At 46.1% G+C, this 14,026-nt stretch overlaps 1 protein-coding gene across 1 annotated transcript; it reads right to left on the bottom strand.

The window, feature by feature from the left end:
* Positions 1 to 1,531: 1,531 nt before the first annotated feature.
* On the bottom strand, positions 1,532 to 13,999 carry LOC149366052 (uncharacterized). Its single transcript, XM_089547955.1, has 5 exons — positions 13,134 to 13,999; positions 12,781 to 13,033; positions 11,796 to 11,967; positions 6,941 to 7,052; positions 1,532 to 2,794 (listed from the first exon to the last, which is right to left on the bottom strand). Exons 1-5 carry the CDS (start codon positions 13,174 to 13,176, stop codon positions 1,977 to 1,979), a joined length of 1,398 nt encoding a protein of 465 aa, XP_089404081.1. The 5' UTR covers positions 13,177 to 13,999; the 3' UTR covers positions 1,532 to 1,976.
* Positions 14,000 to 14,026: the final 27 nt, after the last annotated feature.

Genomic DNA, 14,026 nt, shown 5'->3' on the forward strand with positions numbered 1-14,026 from the left:
TCCCCATCACCTGATTCCCTACTCGCAGCGCTCACTACTATGGACATGCCCAATCAACAACGCCAGGATCCATGGATTTCGTCCCTGCTCGCTGTCCTTCGTGCCCACTCTACGTCCTCCTTCCCTCGAGCTCTTCGTCGCCAAGCTTCCCATTTTGCCATCCGCGACGATCTCCTGTACCGCCGCAACTATCGACCGGACGGCCGAAAGTGGCTCCTCGTGATTCCTCGACACCTTCGGTCCGAGATCTGTGCGCACTACCATGCCGACCCTCAGAGCGCTCACGCTGGATCACTAAAAACCTACGAGCGACTACGGCAGAGGTACTACTGGCGAGGCATGTACAACTTCGTTCGTCGCTACGTTCTCTCCTGCACAGCCTGTCAGCAGCGGAAGTCGCCACCTCGACCCTCGACTGCCCCGTTACAGCCATTACCGTGCCCGGCTCGCCCTTTCGATCGTGTGGGCATCGACCTATATGGGCCGCTCCCCTTCACGACCGCTGGGAATCGATGGATTATAGTTGCCTTGGACCACCTCACTCGGTATGCTGAGACCGCTGCCCTACCTGCGGCTACTGCTCGCGACGCCGCCCTCTTCCTTCTTCATCACTTCGTCCTGCGTCACGGCGCTCCGCCAGAACTTCTCAGTGACCGCGGCCGTGTTTTCTTGTCTGAAGTTGTTCACGAGCTTCTCGATGCGTGCCACTCAGTCCACTGTACCACTACTGCTTACCACCCTCAAACTAACGGCCTCACTGAACGATTCAACCGAACTCTTGGGGACATGATCGCCATGTACATTAGCTCCGACCGCACTAATTGGGATCAAGTCCTTCCGTTCGTGACCTATGCATATAACACCGCATCTCAGGCAACCACCGGCTTTTCCCCTTTCTTTCTTTTATTCGGGCGCGAGCCTTCCTGCCTCCTGGACACCATCCTTCCCTACAACCCCGACAGCTCAGAATATACTTCCCTTTCTGACATTACCCGCCATGCTGAGCAGTGCCGCCAGTTGGCTCGCTCTTTCACCGCCGAACGTCAAGGACTCCGCAAACATGAGTCCGATCAAGACACGCCCGCTGCACACTTCTCCACTGGATCATTGGTCTGGCTCTCTGTTCCGGCTGCGTCCAAATTTTCGGCCAAGCACATTGGTCCCTACCGTATCTTAGAGCGTACGTCACCTGTCAACTATATCATCGAACCGGTGACACCTTCTTTGGACCATCGCCGCCGTGGTCGCGACGTCGTTCATGTCAGTCGCTTGAAGCCTTATTACAGCCCTCTCGTCGTCTCCTCGCCCTGAGTCGCCAGGATGGCTCCCTCTTTCCGCCGGGGCAGTTGGAATGAAGAAGATGATACAGCACCGCCACCAACGACGACGAAGCGCTAGCGCCGCCCGTAGGAGGCTCGTGCTGGAGAACTGCCGCTTGTGTGCCGGTCCCTCGCCTCGCTCGTTCTTAGACTTCTTGCGCCAGTCTTCGTCGCCGGCGCTTGAAGGTGCCAATAAACCGCTCTACAAGATCAACAACTGATTTGCACATTCGCTTGCCCATCACAGTTAAGTGCAGCAACTATATGTCTAATGCATTTGTTGGTGAATAAAATCAGGGATTGAATGCAGCCCTACCTCCTTTGGCACGATCATGGAATTCACTCTTCACTGAGCTGAAAGAATTGAAATTGGAACCGAAAGGGCATACACAAAAGCAGCAGCCTGTACCATTAGTTTGGTGCCTGTATAGAGGCTATAGCTGATGCTGGACATATACACTACAAAGATGCCAAGAGTTTGTTCTTCAAATGCTAAGAATGCAAAAAGCTGTTCGCAATGGTTAACAGGACACACACATTCAGGTAGTACATGCACACAATCCGATTCATAACACACTGTCTTTCGTGCCACTGCAATGTGCCTGATACATGTCGTTCACTTCAGTTTCACACCAATGAATGGGTTATGCAATGAGTCTAAGCTGCCGACTGAATCATGTGAGGCAATACATAATGTTTAAAAAAAAATGTTGCCCTTTCGACTACATCATCAAAGTATGCTAGCGAAAATGTAACATTCACTGTCATATTTTCCGTGTCATCCACATAAGCAAACAAGTCAGTTGAGGTAAGGCCAGTGATCCCCATTTGAACTTGCGTCTGACAGAAGTATCGGCTATTTCGCTTCAAGTGAGCCGTGCCGTTGTAATGCCTTATCTCTGAATTCACAAACTTTTCCAAGCTTTTGGGACACTTGACCTCCAAAAGCCTCGGGGGACAGCAAGCACACGTGACAACAGCGTCGGGGCTCGCGCCAATAAAGGGCTTCCCCGGGAGAATGTAGAGGCCACATTCATGGAGTTGAAGGTCACGATGATGCATGTTCTGGCTTCGATAGGCTTCTTTTGCAACCGGCTCAAGGTCGATGCCCCTCTTCATTTCTTTGGAGGTCACCCTTTCTTCCCTCATGAGCAACTTAAGCAGGGCCCGCATGTCATGAGGTCCCACTACCGTGCGAACTGTCTGAACGCGTGTGAAAACACTGTAGGCCACGGACGCCGTAATCATACCAATACGGTGCTCCCGCCACAGCTCGCTGCAGCTCTGTCCTCTTGTAGCACGTTCAACGTCCTTGACATCGTCATGGCAGTGCTGCTCACAAAGGTTTTTGAACACGTCCTCCACAGATAACCCTTTTTCGCAATGTCCCTTTGAGTCCAGGATCACATGGACAGCAGCTTTCAACGTTTTTGCTGAACCTACCGGCGAACATTTTTGCTTGGGATCTTGTAAACCTGCACAGCAAGAAAAATAGGAGATGCAACCCGACGAACTCTGGAACATGCACCAAAAAAGGTAAGCCCTTTCGCGCAGACCTCAATCGGCATCATCACATTCAACTATGCACTGGGATATGTGCTTGCAGCTAGGGTGCAATGCCTGTAAAGCTACGGTGTTTCATTTGTCTCTAACCTGCAAAACCATTAAAGGTGCACTGAAGAGGATTCTGAACATGTCTTTTTGCCGCGGGAACTCGATCCACACGTTCCTAGCATTCTTAGAAACAGTGACTTAGGGTATTGCCCTGTGTGGCCGATTTCCCCAATTAAAACGAATTAACGTCCAGCTCCCGCCTTTTTTTTTAAATTCTGCCTCGTACGGTGGGCGGAGTCGACCAACGTGTGGAGCGCCTTTCACCCGGTCCGTGGAGGCTTTGCTTTCGCTTTATTTTGTTTTTTAGGTTTCCATGAATAAATAGTTTCATTCGCAGATAATATAGCCGCAAAATAAGCCCGAAGAAATAAAAATACACGCGGACTATTTGCTACTACGGACTACTACGTATTACTCCGCCGATGGCAGCGCGGCAAGCCGCCACACGGGACTGGGTGAAAGGCGCCCCACGCGTTGGTCGACTCCGCCCATCGTACGAGGCAGAATTAAAGAAAAAAGGCGGGAGCCGGACGTTAATTCGATTTAATTGGGGAAATCGGCCACACAGGGCAGTAAATCGCAGTTTCTAAGAAAGCTCGGAACGTGTAGATCGAGTTCCCGCGGCAAAAAGACAAGTTCAGATTCCTCTTCAGTGCACCTTTAAGTAACTACACATTTATGCAAGCGCACTGCTGCATATGTTTAGGCTTTGAGTGGTTCGTGTTTAAAAATAATAGGCATCTGGTCACTTAATGCATCTGCTTTGAGAAATGCACACTGTATTTACTTGAATGTAATCAGAAATTTTTTAGCTGAAAATAGAAGTGAGAACTGACACTTCGCATTATAGTCGAATATTTGCACTAGAATTGAATATTAAGCAGAGACAAAAGCAGACTGTGCTGACAAAAAACAAAGTGTGAATGCTGCATTGATCAGCCAACCGAAGCTCCGAGCTGCCAATACCGATGAACACATATCAGAGCAGTGGCCCAGCAGTTTGAAACTGCTCACCAGAAACTGCGCACTTGTTTATCAACTGCGGATTCGATGCATCGTTTCAGTCTCCGAAAGTTCAGCAGACTCTGTATATGTTCACAGCACTGTCGATGCAGTATATTAATGGCAGCAATCTGCTTCGGGTGCAAAGAAAGCTTGGTGTTGCTATTACAGACGAAAAAGTTTGGTTTGGTTTATTGGGGTTTAACGTCCCAAAGCAACTCAGGCTATGAGGGACGCCGCAGTGAAGGGCTCCGGAAATTTCGACCACCTGGGGTTCTTTAACGTGCACTGACATCGCACAGTACACGGGCCTCTAGAATTTCTCCTCCAAAGAAATTCAGCCGCCGCGGCCGGGATCGAACCCGCGTCTTTCGGGTCAACAGCCGAGCACCATAACCACTGAGCCACCGCGGTGGCCATTTGCATTAGAATTGAGTATTAAGCAGAGACAAAAGCAGACTGTGCTGACAAAAAAAAAAAAAAGTGTGAATGTGCATTGATCAGGCAACCGAAGCTCCAAGCTGCCAATACCGATGAACACATATCAGAGCAGCGGCCCAGCTGTTTGAAACTGCTCACCAGAAACTACGCACTTGCTTATCAACTGCGGATTCGATGCATCGTTTCATTCTCCGAAAGTTCAGCAGACTCTGTATATGTTCACAGAACTGTTGATGCAGTATATTAATGGCAGCAATCTGCTTCGGGTGCAAAGAAAGCTTGGTGTTGCTATTACAGACGAAAAAATGTTCGCACTACTATTCTTCGGTATAGCTATCTAATGCACTTCTCGGCAACGTCGAACTCAAGCAAATTTCGGACAGCTCCATGCAAGACGGGGACTCGGTTAAGTGTTGCCAAGCATGGCCATCAACATTCAGGAAGCATGACTCATTGCTCGGTTGAGCAACTCAGAGAAGTTTCGGTTTTATGATGAAGCATCTAAAGCGCACGGTCGACGCGATGCCGGCGAGGTGGGCCTCCACATTTATCTTCGCATCAGTCTTATGTGATTATCTTTTGTGCTCTTGAAACAGTAACAGCACGTGAAAGCCATTCGTAGAGGTACTTATGTTCACAAACTTCTACTCATCTTTCGGTATACTGTGGCATCATTCCTCATGTTACATTCCTATTTTTTCGTTTTTTTTCCTTTATGCGCCCACAAAGTTGACCCTCGCATTCCTATCGTGAGTGTGTTTTTTGGCCCCATTTCATGGCCACAAAGTCAACCCTCGTGTTGCAATTGTCGTGATGTTATATTCAAGTAAATACTGTAAAATGCAGTTCAGACCATGCAGAAATTTGGAAATAATAACAGAATTGCAAAAAAGCTTACTGCACTCATCTTGCAGACAGGCAACAAGTAACATGGACTACTTTAATGAAATATACAATATAATTTCATGTTTCTGTACACGATCTACCCACTATGTCTTGTTAGTGTATATGATAATCATATCCTTTTTCTCTGAAAGGCAACACACACCCACCATGTCTCCCAGAAACACATACAGTGAGTGCATTTCAATTAGTACCAGCTGAGTGATACCCCATGCTCAATTACCTGAATGATAAATTAAGATGCAATTAAGTCCATTGATAAAACTCAACTGAAAGGACAGTAGAAGGTGAGTGACATATGTGCTAAGAGATTTCCTCAACCTAGGACCACGTAAATTTGGCAACGTTCCACTCATGGTACTGCACCCACCACCATCAGTCCCAGTGACCTTTTGTCCAGACTGCATCAATGCTTTTTGAGCAGCATGAACTCCAGCACGGCACCACTATAGCTAGGCCTGTAAAAGGGGCACGAGGACAACTTCATCCAATTATTATCCCCAGTAAAAATAATTTATTCTCTGGCTTTTTATGGCTACGGTGATGTTTGTATGGCAAGAAAAGATGCATTTATCCAAGAAAACTGGTTTTAAGAACCTTCCCGCCAGTCTGCACTGTAAACACAAATATGCCTGTAAGGGAGTAAAAAGGGAGTAAACTCCAGTGCACTCCTTTTTATAAAAGAGTGCACTAAAGAACAGCTAATTACTCCCCTTTTAGTCCTTTTTGCTAGGGTGTGTTTAAAGTCGTGGCACTCCTACTAAAAAGGACATGTTGCCACTGTTTTGAAGTCAGTGGCGGTGAAGCATAGCATCTGGGATCGGCAACAAAAAACAGCATCGACAAATACATTTTATTAGCAAAGTGGGCCTGTGATGGCGGCACCTGCAATTTTTCATTTTGGTCTACCTTACAGAAAGCTCTGTTCTCGGTGAGAGTGGTCTGTTTGCGATTAGAACAGGGTGTGCTATTGGCACAGGCCAACATTATCCACGCTGTTCCTTTAAATTGGTCTTCTTTTGCTAAAGTTGCTATGGTCCTACCCTGGCATGTGCATTATCGGCTGGACAGCTCCAAAATATCTTCAAAATCCCTGGCTACCTCTCACAGACTGAGGCACATAGTGGTACCAGATCATAGCATGAATCATAGATGCTTCCCATGGGGACATCAGATATCAGAAAGTAGGTGGCTTGTCTCGTTGTCTCGTCCTCAAGCTTATTATCTTTGATCAAGTGTACCAAAATGGGGCAGGAGGACTGGGCAGCTGAACAGCACTGATAACCCAAATGGAATCTGCCCCATCTCACTTCTGCCCATCTGCACACTGAAGTGACAATCTTAATGCAAACGTGTTCTTTTGATGTTGTCACTCCATTCATTATAACAGATGGAGAAACTGTAGATACTCTTTGCGAGGCTAACGCTGCCTGTTGTTAGCAATGCACTTCCTCCCCTGCCGTGACTGCAGTCATCAATTGCCCTTCAATGGCTCCCAGGCCATTAGTAAGAACTGACGAAAAGAGTTCTTAGAGAGATATACAGCATCAAATCTACAATTGGGCACTCCTCAGAGATCACTCATGATTTCACAACATGCGCATAATAACTGTTGCAGGTGTAATGACCTTTGCCTTACACACCTGCCAAGCTCCACTTACGTTCAACTGCACAAGTAGAGGGAGCAGGCACAGCAGGCTTCTGCAAATGGTCTGGGGAGGTTCTTGCAGAGAGGTGATCCCCAATTTGCGGTGGTTCCTCCTTTATTGTCAGCTGCACAAAAATAGGCTTCATGAGCTAACAGCGAAAAGTTAGTAATGTTAGTTATGAGCCAACTTTAGGTTTTCAATATATCCTAGGGCAAGGGTCTGTCTTTCAGAATAGTTTTTTTTGCACAGTTAGCTTTTGAAACTGATTTGCAGATATTTGAAATATTCGAATACTGAACCAAACATCCTTTTAGGATTCGCTGAACGAGTCACACAGTGCATGTTGAAAATGATTAGCAACAAATCCAACCCATTCTCAAGTATTCAAATAACTGGCCCCAAGTTTGAGTAGGGCACACCATAGTTTTCTTCGTCAACTATTTCAATAACAGGGCCCACTGCAGCAACACACAGCACGCTGCCACAATCTGTCTGTGCGGGAACGAGGGTTTAGCACCGCGGTTAACATTGATCAATTCGTGTGACGGCGTTCATACTGCTCATGTGTTCAAAATTGGGAAATGCAACAGAATTCATTCAGGTATAGCAAATCCTGCCTTTATGCACCAATATCAGAGGCCATGGCTAAAACTCCCGTCTCTCTGATCAAATGATATTCCGTGCTCTGCTTGTTCACGGTTATCATCAGTATAGCAAAAGATAATAATTGCACAATGAATATGATATGACGGGCATAGAGTTAATATAACGACTCCTTATTGCATGTCCACAAGAGGAAATAAAAGTTCCGCCTTTCACCAGATACAGCTTGAATTCCATGACTGAGAATAACACCACCGCTAGCACCTGTTTAGCATCGATATTCCTTTTGTACAAATACTGACACAAGTATAGTCGATAATCACACAAATATTTAATTCTTTCACTATTCGATTCGGCAGCAACGCTACTCTATTCAGATCCAATTCAGTCTCAAAAAAGTACTATTTTTTGCACACCCCTGATTAGCTGAGAGTTCATTGCAGGCATTCCTCTTAGTCTAGCATTACAGCCAATGCTTTGCCCACTAGGAAAAACAAAAATTTGAATGTGCAAGTCATCAGAATTTGGGAAAAGCAGTCTACAGTGGGTTCCGCCCTAGCCCAAATGCCTACAGTACAGTGATGCTTGTTCGCTTTTCTCATTGTGTAGAACATAAAGCAGGATCTGCATGCACCAAAAACACTAGGTGACGGGTAGTACGCATGCAGGGTTAAGGTACTGAGACAGAAAGGCAGGCTAGTAGGCCACTAGGGCTCACAGACATTATCAGTGCATCAAAAAATGCAAGCCTTTCTGGCGGGATCACCCCAGTAGGAAGCCAACCGAAACTTCAAATGGCAGAAATCCTGCACTGCTGTGATGAGCTACACTGACCGCAAAAGCTGCACTTGCAGCCCGGTGACTCCAAAGGGCCCAATCATATACTAGTTTCATAGTTTCCTGAAAATGGCTATAGCCACTGGCTCCTCATCCAGAAGAAAAAAAAAAAAAAGCCCCTGCCAGAATTGTCAGAATGATGAAGAGATGCGACCAAGCAATAGGGCTAACAACCCAGGGAGACTAATTTATTTCTATAGGCGATACAACTTATAAGTCTGCAGTTAAGCTCCACCCACATTCGATTGCTGCACAGAATTCCTTCACGACAAAAAAGTAGCCATTGTTAAAACATTTCTTGCTACCTAAACAAGAAGCTAATCATCATCATCATCACAATCATCATCGTCATCAGCCTGACTACACCCACTGCAGGGCAAAGGCCTCTCCCATGTCTCTCCAATTAACCCTGTCCTTTGTCAGTTGCCGCCACTGTATCCCCGCAAACTTCTTAATCTCATCCGCCCACCTAACTTTCTGCGGTCCCCTGCTACATTTGCTTTCTCTTGGAATCCACTCTGTTACCCTTAAGGACCAGCGGTTATCATGCCTTTGCATTACATGCCCTGCCCAAGCCCATTTCTTCCTCTTGATTTCAACTAAGATGTCATTAACCCGCGTTTGTTCCCTCACCCACTCCGCCCTCTTCCGATCTCTTAATGTTACACCTATCATTTTCCTTTCCATAGCTCGCTGCGTTGTTCTCAACTTAAGCTGAACCCTCTTTGTTAGCCTCCACGTTTCTACCCCATAGGTGAGTACCGGTAGGATACAGCTGTTGTATACTTTTCTCTTCAGGGATATTGGTAAGCTACCATTCATGATCTGAGAGAACCTGCCATATGAGCTCCACCCCATTCTTATTCTTCTAGTTATTTCCCTCTCATGATCCGGATCTGCGGTCACTACCTGCCCTAAGTAGACATATTCTCTTACTACTTTGCCATATGCGCTCCACCCCATTCTTATTCTTCTAGTTATTTCCCTCTCATGATCCGGATCTGCGGTCACTACCTGCCCTAAGTAGACATATTCTCTTACTCCTTCCAGCACCTCGCTACCAATTGCGAACTGCTGTTCCCTTGCTAGGCTGTCGAACATTACTTTGATTTTTTGCATATTAATTCTTAGCCCCAGCGTTCTGCTCTGCCTGTCTAACTGATTGATCATGCTTTGCAGTTCTTGTCCTGAGTGGCTTAGCAAGGCAATGTCATCAGCGAATCGCAAATTACTCAGGTATTCTCCATTAACTCTTATCCCCAACTTTTCCCATTCCAGTCCCCGGAATACCTCCTGTAAGCAGGCAGTGAAGAGCATTGGCGAGATCATGTCTCCCTGCCTGACACCTTTCCGTATTGGAATTTTATTGCTGACTTTGTGGAGAACTATAGTAGCTGTGCAATCGTTATAAATATCTTCCAATATTTCCACATAACACTCTTCTACACCCTGATTCCGCAATGCCTGCATGACAGCTGAGAATTCTGATACCCGGCTCGTAAAGTCAAGCATCAAAAAGCTGGTTTTGTTTACTGCTGTGATTGGCTAGCGGAGTAATGTGGGACACCGTGGACTGTAGCCCAGTGCTATCAACTGCTGTTTTTTTTTCAGCTGTATCCTACAACAGAACATCACAGCGATGACCCCTGCCTCAAGCCTTGTGCCTCATGCGCCACCTTCCTGGTCGTTCCAGTGCACGGCCACAACAAGGTGCTGCCACAAGTCCCAGTTCTCCTATAGTAGCCAATTACACCATACAGAAACTCTCTCTATTGGGCGCATACAACAAATGCAGCCAACCAACCATGAAGTTGAGCACTACTTCTCAGAGCATGCAGGCCTAAATGCACAAGAGACATGCATGTGACGGATGGCATTAAGTGCAAGTTCCAGAATCCACTTCTGTATATTGGATGAGACAGTGACTACACAGAGTTCCAAGGTCACAACCTTCCATAAAGAGTCATCAATTATGACAAAGCGGTCTGGTGCCCGGCAACTGACACATGGTCAATGCAAACTCACGCAGAGTAATTGAATGTTTTGCAATGGCTCCACTGTAAATGCTGACATAGTTTGGATAGTTGCTTCAGCTGCAGTGAAGATGTGTAGGCTCAAAAGGGCTGATTTAGTTTGAAGCGGTTTTGCTAATGTTTTTCTCAGCGAAGATGTGCCAATATTCGGAATTCTTGAATAGTGAATTGCTGAACGAGGAGTCACATAGTGCATGCTGAAAATGGTTTGTGACAAATCAAATCCATTCTCAAGTTTTCAAATAACTGGAAAGAAGTCTGAAAGCTGCTAGATCATTTACTCCCTCTGGCACAATGGAACACTCCCCCTTTGGAACCCGAGGAGTCAAACCTGTGGTTCAATAATTCTCCTCTAATAAAGTCAGTCACGAATCCAATAACGTCTGTAGATGGAGCCTTTCCCTAATTGGCAATCAACAAGGCAGTGGTGAGGCAGGTAGCGGCAACTTGGCAATGAAGGTGAAGGCTCTTGGCAACTTTTGGCACACCCTACACTACTTAATGGTTCAAGGACCTGAATAAGCCATACGTGGATGGGAAGAGGTTTATCCAACCCTAGGTCACAGTGGATGCAAGTCGCACACCCAACACACATAAAGCTCCGAGCTTGGTTCCTGCTTTACAAGGTTGACATCATTGCTATGGTATGGTATATGGGGTTTAACATCTCAAAGCTACATGTGGACTATAAAAGTCCCTGTAGTGAAAGCGACTGGGAGTAATTCCAGCAACCCAAAATTCTTTCATGTGCACTGACACCGAAACGTGGCCGTCATGGCTGAGACTAGATCCTGAAACTCAGTAGCCGAATACCATAGCCATGTATAGAGACATTGACGGAGGTACTTACAATACAGTTAGCTTCTTATCACCTCGGGTTAAATATGGCACACTTTTCATACTTTTCAACACACACATTTCATACAGTACAGCACTGAGGAGGTACTAGATATACGTTTCATTTGGCAATAAATAAAAAATAAGCAGAACCCATACTGGTGGCCCAGTGGTCCAGTGGCACTGCTGGCTCTGTTGCTTTCCATTCTTTCTGTCTGTGCAGTAGTCTTTCTACCATATAGAAATATAAGTGAAGCGATGCAGTGTTGTGTGCCATCCAGTTTTTTTCCTTGGCTAGAGACCATACACCCAAGCCTTCACTTTTGCAACATAATCCACATGGCAATTATCCTGGGGCTTGCCATATTTCCCTGATGATGGGGCATTTTCGTTATTTATGGATCACACAAATTATACACCTGCTACAGTGCCACAGCTAAATGTTGTACAGATAAACCTAACACCTTCTGTGCGACTAAGGTGCAAATGTCAAAGAAATTTATCACGCCTACCTCCCAATAGCAGTGAGGCGCCGGAAAAAAAAAAAAAATTCTCACCTTCTCTATGCAGGGGAGATCTAAAGCTTCTTTTTGTTCATGCGGCTTATTTGGCTTTTCTCTGTCCACTGTTATTCTTCGTTGTGGGGTGTCTGTTGCCTGTGGTCCAATTACTGATTTTTCCGCATGCATGTGCAGTAAAACAGCCACAACATGCTCGCACTTGTAGTTGCTGCAAAATAATGAAAGATCACAGTGATGCACACAGCGGCAAAGTTCTAATTCAAATTCCAAGTAACCACAAGATGTAACATGCTGACTGCAGTAATTAAAAGTTTATGCTCTAAGCCAATGATATGAAAACGACAAACAGGCACACATATTTTCGTTATACTGAATATGTTACATTGCATTTTTTTTATCTTCATATTGATTCACTTTTTCAACAAAAAATACCCTACCTTATCAAGGTTATTGATACCTTTTAAACTTTACTAACAGCTGAAGATTGAAAGTCATCAGCAGTAAAGAGCAGCTGTACGCTGCAAAGAGTTGTCCCGAGCAATACACTATTCTTGACACTGACAGAAGAAGAAAAAAATCGTCAGCCGAAGGTTAGGTGCCATGGGCAGTCAGGAAGTACCTTGTTCAATCCTGATAAGACAAATGTATTCGGAAATCGACTGGATGGTGCAGGGTAATCGTTTCAATCAATGTTAAATTTAAATTTGTTGATTTCCATTAAAAAAATTCAATTCGTTTTATGCAATCTTCAAACAAATAACAAAAACAAACTACGATTGGGGGAGGTGTGGGGGGGACAGATGGATGGATGAATGAAAGATAGGAGCGTCCCGTTTGAAACGGGGCGGTGGCAACTGCCACCATGCTCGGCTTTTTTCCCCCTTTAATTTTGTGTAACCGTGTTGTCAATTGTCATTAAAATTCGCCATTCGGCAACCAACACAAGCGCCACTTGACGGAATCACCCAGCATTAATTGCGCCACCAAAAGACAATTCGAAAACCCAAAAGCAACGTCTCACCCTGCTTTGCAGGTACAACTGGCCTCCACAACTTCATTTTTCTCGACCTTCGCCGTAACCTTGTGCGGTGGGTCGGTGCTACCGCTGTTTCGGAGCACTAGGGCAGATACGCTGTACCGCTGTCCGCAAACTCTTTGCACGGCACACTCGATCACGTTTCCGGCGTCGTACGCAGCCTCGCCGTCTTTCAGGCAGCGCGATCTTTCGCATGATCGGTTCACATACTTGCAGATGCTTGAAACGGGCAGGCAGACTGAAAATTCAAGCAAAGAAGCACAATTCAGCATCTCATTAGCAGCGTAAACAGGGTTTAGCTCGTCTCGCATGCGCTGTATACTTTCGCTTTTGCTTACCCGCGATGCCACCGCCGGCTTCCGGGCTGCAGCCTGCGTCCATCACCACTTGCTGCTTGCGCCGTTATCGCACGTTTTCACAGAAAATAACACAACCAACAGGCTGCTACTTTATGATGTAAAGTTCACTGACCGTTGTCATGTACCGCCCGTGCGGACCATGGCGCGCGCTGTGAACTTGATCTCTAGTGAGTCACCGGAAACAAAAGGTTTGTTTCGCCATTGGTTTGCACGCTTTCGCAGCTGACGTTGCGCTCTAGCCTGTAGAGGTCGCCAGCGAAGCCCTCGCTAGGGCGGTCGTCAAGAGAAAACAGATAGGAGCATGATAGGAGTGTGTCAGAGAAGGGCCGGATCGGGCCAATTTAACGCAAAGCTCGGAAAGCGTTGCGCAACACTGGCTTAGGTCGTGTATAGAGTGGAGCCCAGGCGTAATTCCTGTTTGGTTCGGTGCTTGGCGGGTAAAGCGTTCACACTATTCTGATGACCCTTTAAATTGCCTGAATCCCGTAAACAGACCCTATGTGGCAGTTTCATTTTCATCCTTTTTTAACCAACTTTCTCAAGCTTTCACGACGATCGTTCTTGCATCCTGTCATGATTCTTGCGCTGCACAAGGCCCGAGATCCGTGCGCGACCTATTTTTGTTTGATACTCGGCGGTAGTGAAAAAGGATATTCTTCCTTCTTTTTCTTTACATATTTCTGTTCGCGTGGCTCTGCGCTACTCAACTTCAGGCACTTATGTTGCGTACAGTACAAGCTAATTAGCGTTCTGATTGGCAAAAGATACAGTGGAGAAACACCATTCAACTTCAATGATGAGGCCACTGCTAAAGTAGGCGTTACTTAGGTAAACCGATGTTTGCAGCAATCGGGGCGTCGGCCAAGAACGAA

Source organism: Amblyomma mixtum, chromosome 1 (genome assembly GCF_055824585.1).
Source record: "Amblyomma mixtum isolate Tamu chromosome 1, ASM5582458v1, whole genome shotgun sequence".
In the NCBI taxonomy this organism is placed as follows: Eukaryota; Metazoa; Arthropoda; class Arachnida; order Ixodida; family Ixodidae; genus Amblyomma; species Amblyomma mixtum.

Excerpts from the sequence above, each read along its gene's own strand:
- LOC149366052 (XM_089547955.1), bottom strand. The coding sequence starts at position 13,176 with ATGGACGCAGGCTGCAGCCCGGAAGCCGGCGGTGGCATCGCGG. Across the intron at positions 13,034-13,133 it reads AGCCGGCGGTGGCATCGCGG|TCTGCCTGCCCGTTTCAAGC; the intron begins GTAAGCAAAAGC and ends TTGAATTTTCAG. Across the intron at positions 11,968-12,780 it reads AGTTGTACCTGCAAAGCAGG|CAACTACAAGTGCGAGCATG; the intron begins GTGAGACGTTGC and ends ATTATTTTGCAG.